This window comes from Atractosteus spatula, chromosome 9 (genome assembly GCF_055471065.1).
Source record: "Atractosteus spatula isolate fAtrSpa1 chromosome 9, fAtrSpa1.hap1, whole genome shotgun sequence".
In the NCBI taxonomy this organism is placed as follows: Eukaryota; Metazoa; Chordata; class Actinopteri; order Semionotiformes; family Lepisosteidae; genus Atractosteus; species Atractosteus spatula.
This window is the reverse complement of record NC_142714.1, coordinates 5,264,260-5,279,274: the sequence shown is the minus strand read 5'-3', so window position 1 is coordinate 5,279,274 and position 15,015 is coordinate 5,264,260. Positions and strand designations below refer to the sequence as shown.

Genomic DNA, 15,015 nt, shown 5'->3' with positions numbered 1-15,015 from the left:
ATGAGTTCAAGCTAATAGGTGGTAATGCTGCTGTCTATATGGAGCATGTACAGTACTGCACCATAACAGTTTCTTATTGAATTTTAATTCAAACTTTGTGCAGATATTTTCTGCATTAAACTGTGCAGTTGTATATGAACCTACCCCCCAGAAATCTGAATGACTGATGCACAGGACTTGATCTCACAAAGCATCGCTAATGATTCAGTGAGGAAGCACTGATGATTTTTTTCTGTTGTTGTTTCTAAGTTTTTTTAAATATTAAACTCTGGATATAATTCTAATAAAAAATTGATATTTCATAAGAGGACTTTAATTACACTGAAACCTAATGCCTGCCCCCTATCCTCAAAGCAATCTTAGAAATTATTTATTTGCAGGATTTACTGTTTTCACTTTAATGAGTTATTACAGGTAATCTGCTTCCTAAAGCAATTTCCCTCTTGTATTTCTCAGCTACCCTCCCTTTGCTACATCACTTTATTGCATTTAAACACCTAAGCTTTTAAAGAATAATTAATCCTCATGTCTTCAATAAACAGTTATTTTGGTTTCAGAAACTATAGATGTGTTGATTGCCTTCACTGACTTAGTAAACAGTGGAGCTCAGTAGTTTTCTAAAATAATAATAAAGACTTTTTTTGGCATTATATTCCAGTATGCTTTCTGTAAAGATAAACTGAGTATACTGTGCTCTCTTCAGCATTATTCTTCACCCAGATATTATTGTCTAGTGCATTCACCCCAAGGTGGCTGTTATCACTTAATTAAATCCTAGCACGCGGAGAAGAAGAAACAACATTGTTGGTCCCTAACCCTGAGGAACCCGTTTTAAGGCGCAGTGCTTGTCTATGTTTAGGAAATTATCTGCTGCAGCAGTTTTTGGTTGGAAAATGTCTGGATATTTTCTCTTACACTTTCCTTGGAAACCTTAGATGCTAATAGTGAATTCATAAACAAAATATCAAGCTGAGATTTACAGAATAGCACAAAAAATACATTTTATTTTGGAAAAATAACTTTTTATTATGCTTTGTAACTCATCTCCTTTTTAATAAAATAGTAACTCTTTACTATTGTTATTTTTGTAAAAGCTAACCAGTGTACCAGACGTAGATGTGTTTATTAAAAACTGTATTACCAGCTGTTGCACAGGATGAAAACATAACATTACATGAATATTCAAAAGCAGTTTACAATTGTAGTAATGTTTTGTTGTTGGATTGTTTAAAGCAGATTGAAACATAAAAATAAACTTCTACCTTAAATTCCATGTTCACATCAATATACAGTATAATGAATAAACATTTGATCAATATTGGTTAAATAAATACACACTGGCATGTGTTCATAAAATCAAATTGTATGTCAGATCAGTCCCAAAACAACTGTTTTTTATTAAAATTGACTTTCAGCCTGGCTGTTAACGAAAATGATTAATGCAGTATGTTGTTAATACTCCCTGTCTGTAGCTGCTATAAAAAAGTCTGCATTTTTTGGTAATTTGGTAATTGAATTAGTCTCATCTTTTAGAAACCCTGGCAATCATGCTGTACAGATATTGTACGTTTAGATCTACAAGTTATTTCCGCAGTGAAATAATCTGCATTATCTTGCCATTATGTAAAAAGTGTTGTAACTAAAACAGTTCAGATTGCACTGGAGAGAAAGCCGAGTCTGAAGCCCTTATTATAATAAAACCACTGTCTGTGACAGGTCATTGCACTCTTAACGGAGCTAATAAATATATCGTGGGTGGCATAAGCAAAGATTCTTTTTCTTCTGTGAGAGAGAAAATAAAACTGGTACAAAAGCTATTGGCCCATTTCAAAATGCCTTGAATATAGGATAAGTTCAGTGGCTTCAACATTGCCACAGACATCAGTGCTTTCAGTAAATAAATCAATATGCTTTTCTGTATTTGCACTTTTCTACATGGTTTGTCAGGCCCAAAATTGAAAAATATTCCTGGCAGCTCTCTAAGCAATTTAGGCATTTCTGATAATATACTTTTCCTTTAATCCCAATTTAGCTTCCCAAGTTCCTCTGAATGCCTCCTTGTGAATTGTAATTTACTACCGTACATTAAATCTTACTGATAAATGTACTAGTTCTGCTCTTTCCCTTTGGATTGTGCGTCAAATTAGAAAATCCCTCTGAACCTTTTGTAGTGGGAATATTGCTTGAAAGAAAGAGAGAGACCCATTCATATATTTCTTTGTGAGCTTAAGTCTAAAAAAAAGTGTCAAAACACATTTTCCTGAGCTATGCAGTCAGTAACTGGTGATTTCACCAGCCCTGCTGTATTTGTTAATTGTGGTGATTGCTCTTTAGTGCTCTGAGACTGGAGCATGTGGTCGCTACACTGCCAGCTGCCTGTGGTCCTGAAGCCTTCTTCCATTTTGTCTGGCCTAATACTTAATGGTATGTTAATAGTCAGTAAACCCATCTACAGAGACTTCCAGTGGCTTTGTTAATGCCTTTGGTCTAAAGTGCTCTCTAGACTCGTGCACAGCAGAGATTGTTTTTGAGAGCTTCAGTGCCTTCATTAGAGTGGGATTTGCCCCACGTGAGGACGCCCCGCCATCGGAGCGATGCTGTGGTCTGCCATGGCCTTTGTCATTTGCACAAACCTGTGAAATGCTGTTATTGCGTCAGAACGTCACGGTACAGTAGAACGGAGTAAACTTTACTGAGCATGTGCTCTTACGATTCCAAAAATGCCACGCACATCAGAAGTCCCACTTCTGTCTCCTTCGGTGGGAAAGAATAACTGCAATACGGTTGTAAAACAGAAATAACAACTGATATTTGCTTTTGATTCTCCCCTCCACCCACCAGTAATTTGAGATCGCCTTTTTTGAGGGCTGCCTTTCTCAAAATCAGATTCACAAGAGTTAACACATTTTCAGATCACATAATTACCACGGCCTTCCTTGGGGTTATTTGTAGCATGCAGAACTGCAGTGGCTGGAGGCTAAAGACGTTTAGATCAAAGACCCTTTCCTACTCATTCAGCACCCGCTGAGTCCACACATTCCCTTCTGATTGCTGGTTGGACTCTCGCAGCAGTGTCAGTCTCCATTGGCCGTGACACTGCTGGCCTGCTGTCTTTATGCTCTCTTTCATGAGAGGAGACAGGCACTGTGTTTCCTTGTTTAGCTCTTATTCTGTCAGCCTTTTCATCTTCGTATTCTTAAAAAAAATATGTCTATATAAGTATATTGAGACGATCCAGACTAACTACAACTTCTTTAAAATTCCTTCTTCTAAAAATCGTATATCAATCATATCATTTCGGAACTTTGTTCCAAAACTCTCCTGGCCCATCTGTGTGCCTGTGAGTTCATTCTGATGCCCAGTGGAGGTAACGTCATGGTGTGGACATGCTTGGCCAGCTCTGGAACTGGGTCGCTCGTCTCTGCTGATGATGTGATTCACAACAGCTGCACGAGAACGAATTCTGAAGTTGGCAGAAACATTTTGTCTGCTTATCTAGAAGAGAATGCCTGTGAATGTGCCCTAATGCTTATGGTCATTTGAAATCGGTGGAGTGAACAACAAGTACATCTTTGTTCTAGCAAGTTCAAAGTACACTCCCATTTGGCATTCCAATTCATGGAAGTACCCAAAAATAAATTATAATTATCATACTGTAAATAGTACTTTTAAGATCACAAATAATAATAGAAAATTGCTGTCCCCTTTTGGACGGCTCTGTAAAGATGCATTACATAAACGTAAGAACTGCTCTAGAGCATTGCCTATTTGTCCTGATTCTTTTGGGTTTTTTCACTGTTTAAAAACTTGAAAACTGCACCCTCCCTGAATACAGTACACAGTGTGAGGAAACGCTTCTAGTAGGGATGTAAGGGAAAAGTTCAGCTGGTTTTTTTGTGCACGATAGCGGCGCTGTTTTTACTTGTGGAAAAATTCAGTCATCTTTCTTCTCCGCGCACGGTATCTTAGCTTCATAATCCATAAAGGCAACCTGCAACTGTATATACCATTTATTTTTATTTGTTGCCTTTGATATAATCTTCCCCTGTTTATCTTTCTTGCTGCGAGTAATCGGTTTACAGGCTAGCTATGGAACATACATTTGTGCCTCGGAGTGCAGTATGGGATCTGAGGAGTGTTGACAGCTCTGCTCCAGATTGTCTTTTCACCTGTGTGGAGATACCAGCTGTGGAGCAGAGGCAGAAGGTCAGCACTGCAGCAGGAAAGGAAGGTGTCACATTAACTCTCCCTTCCTGCTTTTTTGTGCAGGCGAAAGTGTTTATGCCCATTGACAGCATCTTTTCAGCGTGATCTGGCACTACTGGTTATTCACAACACCAAGGAAAGCAGAGAAGCGTGGCGATTTAAATAAATTACATCCAATGTTCTTAATGTAACCTGGTTCTCGCCTAGATCAGAAGTTTGTTTCTCCCATGATTTATCGCACACTTTACACAGCAGTTAGCCGGTAAACAGAGGCAGTTTATCACCTCTGAAGCTTCCTCTCATGAAGTGATCCTCTCCAGAGAATTGCATTTCGAGTATTGCAGATGGCTTTTTGTTTTAAAAAGGAAAAAAAAACAGGGTTGGAAATATTTTTGAGAGTTGAGAGTGAATGGGCTACTTTTGACCTGAAATGCCACTCAGGGGTTTCACTTTAAGCGTAAAATGTCATGTGCTACCTTGGTTTAACACAGGCAGCCCCACGCTGCACAGTCCAGTGTGGCTGAGGTGAGTGTCAGTTCTCTGGCAGCTAACAGACGTGTCCCTGCAGCCCTAGTTGAGATGGAGAGGACAGACAGGAGAAATAAAATAACAGTTGGGAATCGTGTACATCCAGACCAGATCACGGGGTAAATGTTAAAGCTAAATCTTATGGATTCTAAGTGTGACTGCAATAAAGTCAGAATTTCATTTGCTGCTGCATATCGTTTCCAGTGCCATACAGTGATGGGACCCCAGCTTTGTAAGATCCTTTCTTGCAGGTAATTGAGAAATGAAATGAAATGCGAAGCAATTACTGTGCCTTACTGTGGTGGGCAGGAAATGTTAATACCATAACATTTGTTACTAATTAGATATTGTTAATTAATGGATGAATGTTTTTTTGTGTTTTTTTTACACTTTTAAAATTTGAAAAAGTCACTGAAGAGAACAAAAAGCATTTGTACTGTATGTGCACTGTTACACATACAGATTAAAAATGAAGCACGACAGAAGTGTAAAGTCACTTTTTTTTTAGTACCAGTCCAAGATAATTTAATTGAAGGAGATTGTTCTCTTGGAAAGTCTGTGTCCAGAGGAATGAGGCGTTACCATTTAATGCAGATTTGTTCATCTTTCATGCAGCATTATTGAAAAATGAAGGACTTATCAATCTTTTACTCGTACTGATGCAAAATGTCAAATGAGCCGCAAACACTGACATTATTAGTAATATAAAGTTTAATATATAACATTTTGCATTTAATCTGTGTGTTTTCTGAAGATTTTTTACAGAACAATTCAGTGGGAGTTGGTAAAGTCAGCTCCATATCTACACATTGTAAATAGCCTGGGGTGATTTGGGTTTATCTGCAGTATGAAAATGACTTTCACTTCTCCAGCTGCTGTTGCTTTTTAAATCAGAAATAAATGGGAAGATCTAAGAAGCAGGCTAGCTAGTTCATCGTGACTCTCCCCTCCCTGTTTTTCCCAAAAAGATGCGAACAGGTCTGTCACATTTCACACAAGGCATTGTTTGCTGTTCAAAAAAATGTTTTCTTTTGTTTTTTCACAGTGACGTCTTACATTTTAGTCCACCCTCGGCTAACTGCACATGCCGATTATCACACATAGTGGGGGACAATATGTAATTAACCCCTAAGACCTTAGTATCTTAATTGCTGCCTGTTGGAGACATCTTTAGGACTGGAGTAGCCTGCAGTGATTATACTTAGCAGAAAATAATAATTTTGAAGTATTTGATATAAAAGGCCTTAATTTTGTTGGAGATCGCCTCAAAATGGAACACTGCCATTTCTTTTCTCACCTCTTTTGAAAGTATAATGCTTTCATAAAATAACGGGTTTAGCGTTGATGGAGGTTAGTAGTTTTAGTTTTCTTAATTCCTATGACATTTCTAATTGCTAGAACTACAGATCCTTGTTCAGTTCTTTATTGCTGTCAAAGAGCATTTTTTCATAGTGTTATCTTGTACTTGAAGCTTTAATAAAGTTGTTGCCACTAAAACTAAGCCGGAATCCTCCTAGCAAACATGACAACCCCAACCCCATATTTTCAAAACTGTGATGAGAAAAAAATTGTGACTGTTCACAGCGGATAAATAACTTGATTTTTGTGATGTACTGAAGGACATCATTATATGCTCACCATTTGAAAATAAAGTGTGTTGGATTGTTTTTAATCATTTGTTATTTTTGTCTTTTGTGATTCATTACCATTCATCAGCTCCTAATATATTTGTTTAAAAATGTGTTGGCTGTTAAATTCTGATATTACAGAATGAGGATAGAATGTTACATTTGATTTGCAATTAGCTTTGAAATTCAGAGTTTTTTAGGATTTTTGTCTTCCATTATGTAGAATTCTTTCACTTTTAAATCTGAAATTTGTAGCCAGCTGAGGACTAAATGTAGGAACATCTGAGCTATCATACATAAAAATGAAATGCATTGCTATGTCGTTGAGAAAAAAAAATGGAAATGAGAACATTATTTTGCAGTGCTCAGGCAATGCATGTAAAATGAACATAAAAAGAAACTTCAAAAGCTGAAAGAAAACATTTGGAAAATTCTTGGAGTTCCTTGTTTATCAATTTGAATGCACTGCTCATTGAAATTGCTCTTAATTAGTGAGTTTACCTAACACATAACACATAATTTGAGACATCGCTGCCTTGAGACTCCATTCACTTTGTTTCCAATCTGCAGATGTCCTTAAGCTGCTTTGGGATTTGGCTTGTCTTGACTGAGTGACTTTCCAACAACTTGCATCTAATAAGGCTTCCCCTTCTTTTTTTTTTCCCTGTTCTTTGTCTTGCAGTCTCTGGACGGATTTGTATTTGCACTAAACAAGGAGGGAAAGTTTTTATACATCTCTGAAACTGTGTCCATATACCTGGGGCTCTCACAAGTAAGTAACCCTGGTTGTCACTTTCTTATCAGCTCTGTGCCAAAGTGCTTGTTACGATTTATTATTATATTCATTTTAATTTATTTGGCTGATGCTTTTATCTCAAGGGGCTCGCAGAAGCTTTTCCATACAAATGTTGCTATCCATTTATACAGCTGGGTTTACTGAAGCCACCTGGGTAAGACACCTTGGTTAGGAATACAGCAGCAGTGTCCTGAACTGGGATTTGAGCAAACAACCCTATAATTCGCTTTTCCAATATAGAGTAGATCCCTTTTTGCTTCATCCATTGAAATGTATTTGCATTTATATCCAGAATTTAGTGTGTAAGTCTGTTTTCTTTTTTCTGGTGCTATAGAAAGTCACTGTAGCTTCTTATTCTCTAATATTCAGTATAAATCATTACCTTAGGCTAGTTACACAACACTTCTGTACCCGAGTAAATCTAAACCATATCCTAACTACTGTGTGAAAGGAATTGACCAGGTAACCAATTATAACTACCTGTGGAAATTGTTTGGCTCTCTTGTAAGCACCTAAAATGCTGATATATTGTGAATAATATCAACTTTTAAATCTTTGCACTTTAGTAGTTTTCAAAAGCCACAATTTTCTTTACTTTCTGTCACCTGCACTGTGATCTGTGGTTGAAGAATAGCAAAGGGAATGCTTTTAGACTTAATTGGGAAGAATAAAACTGTAAACTTAACCACTTTTATCAGGACGTATTTGTATTGAATCTACAGTGAATCATTACTCAATATACCATACAGCTGAAGGATGAAAAGGTACCACATAATAGCTAGTATAGTAAAACCTCTGACCTTCTTCTCTGAAGAGCATTTAAAAGAAATTACTTGCAATACAACACACAGAAAATGATGACATTGGACAAATATAGATCAAAGAGTGATTTTTTTTTTGCTAAATTAAATAAACGATAAATTGTATGAAGCAGAATAATTGCAAGCAGAAATTAATTTGATATTAATTGATTAGTGATTTTTATCAAATAATTGATTAATTGTAAATTTAGTCTTCTAAGCCTTCTGAAATTCATTTGGAGTTATCTTGACAAAGGTTTTATCTGCATAGGGCTCGCAGAGAGGGTAGGGAGGAATCAAGCTTTTAGCACTATAGTCCCTAGCAAGCTGTGTTTTCTGGGTATGCTTATGGTGAAATTGTTTTTAAAATAATATAACAATTTATTACAACAAATAGTTTTTCTTGTTCTTACAGAACATGCCAAATATGGCTTATTTGTATTAAAGCGTCCAAAAGCATTTTTTAATGAAACCCTTTCGGGAAGACAAAGCTAGAAAGTATTGTGGCGTAGTGTTTAAAAAAGACCTACATGAGAGGATTTTCATACTGTGCCATTGTCGAATGCCTGATAGTGATAATATTGTTTGACCTGTGGAAAATCCTGCATAACAAAAAGAATTTTCAAGTCATTAATTAGACTGATAGCAGCAGAGAGAGTAAATATATATATATATTTCAAAGTTGTGAGCAATGAGAAAAGGTCATTTAATGTGAATTTGCTCTGTATCATTAAAATGCATGTCTGCCAACAGACAGTATTACTTTAACAGTTTAATATCACACTCCCCTGTGAGAGCTCTGCCCATTTACTGTGTTGGAGCCCTAGGGTGTGCTACACAGTTTGATATCGCCCACATGTTCTAGTGGTTTTGTGCCGAATGCTGCTTGGTGCAGCCAGGAATTTTTATCAACCCTCTGCGTTAGCGTGAGCTCTCATTGTCAGATGGGTGCTGTACCCAGTGGCAGCATGGGTGCCGTCTTGGGTGACCCTCAGGCCCATCCCTCCAGATGTGCTGCCGGCACCCTGACATATCGGAGATGTTCTGTGACATACAGCAGCGCTCGCCCCTCTGCCTCCGTGCCCCGGCACAACTGTCAGGGCGATCGGGGAAAAAATCTGTTTAGTGGTGGGGGGAGGGGGGGGGGCTGTTTTTGATGTCGCGCCTGGCGTGGTTCCCTAGCCCATCTCCGGCGTTTCCTGCGCGCGTCCAGGTGTCAGAGCAGACAGGCCTCCGAGCCGACAGAGAGCAATCTGTGCAGAAACTCCAGCCCTGTGTTGTAATGCGGAACAGTACGTCTTAGATGGGTGGCATTTGCAGAAAGGTTGCAGGTATGGCTTGGTTTCTGGCGCTCCTCCAGAGGGGGGGGGGTGACAGTTCCGTGTCGCCCGCCAGCCTCAGGACGTGAGGCTGCCCTCAGGTTAAACCGCATCTTTGGCATCTGCATTCTGAGCACAGGCTGCGTCGATAGATGAATGAATAGTTCTGGACAGTTAAGGGGTGCTTCCACAGCGCTGAACGCGCTGCCTTAATTGACAGACAGCAAGTGTCCGGGACTAGGAAGTCGGGTTTGTTGAAGAGCACGTCCGCCGCAGTGTTATCACTTGGAGACTTTACAAAACCCACCGCACCTAATCCTCCAGCTCTTTCAGTCTGTCTTACGCACTTCTAGTTATAGCATAATGTCTATTTGTCAGGTCTCAGTGGTGTAAAGCCATGTAATACAGTTTCCCTTCATGGCTGTAATCTGCTGCTGGCCAGGGAGTCCTGTGGAACAGCGCTGTGTCACCACACTCCAGCACAATCGGTCCGCTCCGCAAAAAAGGGTGTTTGGCCACCTGTGTAGTTTGGTTAAAAACAAAAGGATTCGCTGAATTTGATTTTGTTCTGATTTTCAAAGGCTTTGAGACGAGAGCTTGCAGTTGAAACATTTTTTTTAAAAATGCCTGTGAAAGTATATCATTTTGTGCCATTAATTTATGTGTGGTGTTTTAATGCCGGGTACGTTTTGTTTCTTCTGTTGTAATTCATTTTTAATTGTGTAAGAGCACATGGGGGTTTAATTACAGGTAATCTTGAACGAATGAATCCATGATGCAATGTGTGATTGGATTCTCTTTTCCCTTGGGAAGCTCTTGGAAACGAGATGTTGCAGATTCGTGAGGCTTGTTGGGATTTGTAAATTTCTGAATAAATGCATTTTAAAAGCATCTCAGGTTATGTCATATTGCTGTGCTAATGAAGGTTTACAACAGGACTGTTTCTGTGCCATTAAATACATCTTGATTGTACGGCACCTGTATAACCATTTTGCAAATATTAACCTCTTTTCTTCTGAAACAAATGGTTTATAAATAACATTATGTTGGTTTTGTTTTTTAAATAAAGTTAAGTTGTAAGTGCAGATAAGGACTTTCCCATGAAGGCATTTGTTACATAGTAGTTCAGAACTTAAAAGCCCCAGTTAACTTTGCAATCCAGGATCTGTCAAGGCAGCTGCATTTTCTGTAATTGAGATGTGTATGTTTGCTTTGTATAACAGATGGCACTGTATGCTTAGGCTGATAGCTAGGAAAATAATAATTGCATTATTCTGGCCAAAAGAATATTAGCTTTTGGGTTTTGGCCATTTTAGTCAGTACTCCTGCCAGCACAGCATATGCACATGCATGGATTGAATTTTCAAGGAAATTGATGCATCTGGAATACTGCGACCATCTGAATTATCATCTGTTCAAAAGGGGTCTCATTTTAACCCCTTACAAGGAACACCGCTTTCAGATTCTGGAAGCAGTGAAGTTCCATTGATGAACAGAGATGTAGAAACACAAAGAGGAAATGGCACCCTCTGTGCTTTTATAACTACCATATTTCCTCTGCTCCCGAGGTTTGTTGTACCCGAAGACCGATTCTTTGTGCAACACTAATGGAGGGGGATGATTGTAGAAACTAAGCGTTTTGTTCATCAGTGTTGTGTTTCAGCCCAAGTGCTTAAGCTGAATGAATGCATCTGCCCCTGTATCTAACTGTAAAATATTGAAAACTTGTTAAAACGGGGTAACGGGTATACATCTCTAGCTCTTAAAAGACAATCATGCATCGTGTGGATAGATCATTATTGGGAGGGGGGAAAGCGAAGCATCTTTATTTTCTCTGTCACTAACCCGAGGGGCAGGCAAGGCCGGCGGGGCGTCCCCTGTGGGTTTCCAGCCAAGTGGCACAGAAAATCCAGAATTGATTAGCATTAATAGTGTCCGTCTGAATGTGCGATCGCATCAGGAGAAACGACTCATTCAGGGTCCGCATTGTGTGGCGGTGCAGGCCGGAAGCTGTGACAGCCGTCTGCGATGTTGGTGAGACATACAGTAGATAGCCAGCATGTCGTTACCTGTGAAGTACCTTAACCAATTTCTCTTCAGATCAATACACGGTTCAGATCTTCCTGCGTTTTTTGAGAAGAGATGTGTGACCTTTGAAATGGAATAGACCATGGATCTTCTATAAAGACAGTAACCTCATATTATAATCTGCATAGAGCTATTAGTTTTGTTGGCTCAGAATACTGTATATTGATAGTGAATCTGAATTTTCAGCACAATAAAATCTGAAAGCTACAAGGAAATCAAATAAGTATCTGTAGATAATTAACAAAACTTTTTAATGTACTGAGAGAATTTTATAGTACATTCAGGTAACCTTTTGGTACAGTGATTCGCGATAATACTAAATAGATAATAAGCATTGTTTTATTTATGATCCTGTTCTGATTGAGGGTCATTATTTGCATTTCATTTTTCACTAATGATAAAAAAAGGAGCACAGGGTTTTTCAGAGAGCTGAGAGGGGGGTCGGGAAAGGTTACATTTAATTGTACTGCCATGTGACCCTTGCACTCTGCATAACTTAAGAAACTTCATATTGTACTGTGCTAGTGAAGAACTTTATCTTGTAAATGATACAGATCACTTTTCCTTTCATTGCAGCTCACAAAAATCAGTATCTCAAACTCGGCACCATTTCATTCGATCTAAAGGAATCTGGTGCCTAATCAATGAAAAGTTCACAATAATGGCACCTGCAAAAGGTACCATTTTCTAAAATGTAAGTGGTTGTGAATTCTGATGGGAGAAATCTAAAACAAGCAAATGGATTGGGCAGAGAATGGGTTTGCTTCAACAGAGGGCAGATTATGATTGTTCACAGTAATGACCTTAAAAGTCTCCAGTTTGTTCCAAAAATCTTTTTCCAATCGAATTACTTGTTGTAAATTACAAAAAGTAAATAAAGCAAACCAATATCTTTTTCATGTCATGTAATAGTGAATGTATCAAGAATCTGCAGTCCCTTCGCATTAAAATAAAGGGGCAAATCAGTATGTTAATATGTAAATTATTTTCATTCAGCAGGGGTATAACAAACTCTGCTGAAGACATGAGAACCCGAATGATTCACAGAGAGCACAAGGAACGCAGAAACATTATCAATTCACAACATTTAAATTGATAAATGCTCAGAGGCAAAGACTACAAGGGCACTTTGAAAAGCAAATAGCGACCTGGTGAAGAAATTGATTTTTTCCCCGAAAATGACTGCATGATGCATCATTTGACTGCATTCTGTCCAAGTGCTTGACAGAGATAATCTCTGCAATCCCACGGGTGACCTTATCGTCCTCAGCAGGGCAACTTTGTCTGGGGCTGCCTTTGTGCATGTCAAGGTTTCTCAGGGCAGGATCCTTCAGGGAGGCAACTTTGCAGCCTTTCCATCTTGATATTGAACCACTGTGCCTGGCAAAGAAAAAAAAGTCAACAAGCTTCTTAATAATTGGACGAATGAAAAATGATAAACAGATCTACAATAGATCTTAAAGGGAAGTCATTGTGTATTGTAAGAGTGATGAACAAGCAAAGAAAATAGATAATGTGGCCATAAAAACAAACTACTAATATGGAAAATGTTACTTCTGTGATGTGCAGAACAGCTCAAGAGAGTTACAGAAAACAAATGAAAACAGAAGCTGGCTAAAAGGTGAGCAACTACACTATACAAGACTTTTCCTGGGTTCAACCTGATGGACACTTTTCACAAGTGATAAAAAACTCTGGACATGCTGTTCTGCTTTGGAGTTCAGCATTCATTACCAGTGTCAGTCTGAGCATGTGATCACATCAGGAAAAACGTATGTACCTACATTGCAGCTTTCCTAGGATTAAACGTTTTCAATACACATTCTGTAAATCTGATAAGCATTAGAAAAATAAATTACCCTTAGAATGACTCCTGTCGTTTCTTCCAAGAATGCAAATAGGTACGCTATAAACATGAATAGCAGAAATGAAAAGATTCGTTTATGTTCCAGAGCGATTTGCACTATTTCATTTTTAAAAGCCAGTAATGTTAGGTCTGCAATTTGACAGCAAACACCTATAACTTGTCAGAGGCTTTCAGGCAAGTGAAGAAACTGTCAGTGTTCCCTCTCAGTCTGAAACCATGAGATTCTGTATATCTCAGCACTTATCTTCACATTCTCATACAGTCGGACCAGCATACAGTAAGTCCATGTGTCTCCCTGCTTGAGAATCCAAGTATCCAACAGGCTGGAGATCCAACTATAGTAGCAACCACAGATCAGACTCCACTAGCAGCATGGAAACTACATTTTGACAGATATCCAGTGGGATCTGGTGTCATTTGTGCATCTGAACTTTTGCATGTCAGCAAGGGCTGTTAGTCTTGTGGCAGTGTGCCTTGGATTTGCTTCAAAATGTCCCACTGCCCAGTGTTTGTGAATGACACCTCCTGCAGCTGGCTTGTGTGTGCCCAGCGTGGTCAGTAGCATTGTTTACACTCACGCTCTCAATAACAAACTCAGCGGCCGTTCCATTGAGTTAAAGGTTCCTTGTCTCTTTATCTTACAAGGATCTGTTCACAACTAAGAGTCTTAGTCTTCTGTAGAATTTAAAAACCATCGTCCCTGGTTAAACAGATGCATGTAGTGGCCAAAGGAGTTGTAGCAATATGTTGCCTGCAACGTCATTGCAGGGCCAGTTACACCACACAACCAATAGACAACTCACACTGGAGAACAAATACTGTTCAGGCAAATCAGTGCTAAACAGTTTTCTAATTGTTTACATTAGCAAGGTATAATCATTATTTGTAGGTATGTTAGGTACTTACATAAATAAGTGCACAAGTTATTTGGATTAGAGATTTCTCTTTTTAAGAATAATTCTCCCTTTGCTATAATTCAGTACCAAATCAGATATCTTTTAATTTCTCTAACTGCTAACCTTCATAAAACTCTATAAGCTGTACTTTATTATTCTTTGTTTTTTTGCCTCCATTTTCAACCGGTTTATTCACCAGAGCTGACAGTCTTGTAACACAGATCAGTGGCCTCATTGGAAATTGGTTGGAACCTGTTTCTTGGAATTTGAATGTGATCTACTGACCAATCATGTAGGCTAGTGGATACTAGATTTTTTGCTATAGGTTGTTAGGAGTATTGCACATGGCAGTTTGTGCAGGAAATGGTTGCAAGGGATGAGTGTTAGTTGCCAGTAGATTGCCTTGTGTAACCTAACTTGTAGGAGCCTTACAGTGTAGGCCAACATTCGCTGCACTTTTGAAAAGTTTCGCAAATGTACAGTACATCGTGAGAGAGAATTTTGAATTTAAAGACACAATGCATTTGCTACTGTATGTATGTTATATTTTTTCCATTCCACATATTTTCTTGATTTACATCTGTGAGCAAACATCTCACTCCCCACCATTCTGTGCATATTGAGATGCTTCTCTTTCTTAAGGCTGCATTACATAGTGTATTCAGATAGGGCAGGGACCCCAGCTGGCTCTGATCTCTGCTGATTTCAGCAAAGAAACAGAAGAGGGTAATTAAAGCCTGTTCACTTGAATATTTATGCCAATTACAATGATTGCTCTTTTGGCATTTAATTTTAATTAGTTATCTTAGTCTTGAGATCAGTTAAGTGCTTGCTATGGTATTGTTAACGTGTAAACGTACAGAGTCCTAACCTAAGGTACAGATTTA

General features: G+C 38.6%; 1 protein-coding gene across 1 annotated transcript in view; it reads left to right on the top strand.

The window, feature by feature from the left end:
* npas3 (neuronal PAS domain protein 3) overlaps positions 1 to 15,015 on the top strand; it is a 182,723-nt gene that overhangs the window by 76,098 nt on the left and 91,610 nt on the right. The window contains exon 4 of the mRNA XM_088925112.1: positions 7,045 to 7,134. Within this exon, the coding sequence (XP_088781238.1) occupies positions 7,045 to 7,134 (90 nt within the window). The remainder of the gene's footprint in view (positions 1 to 7,044; positions 7,135 to 15,015) is intronic.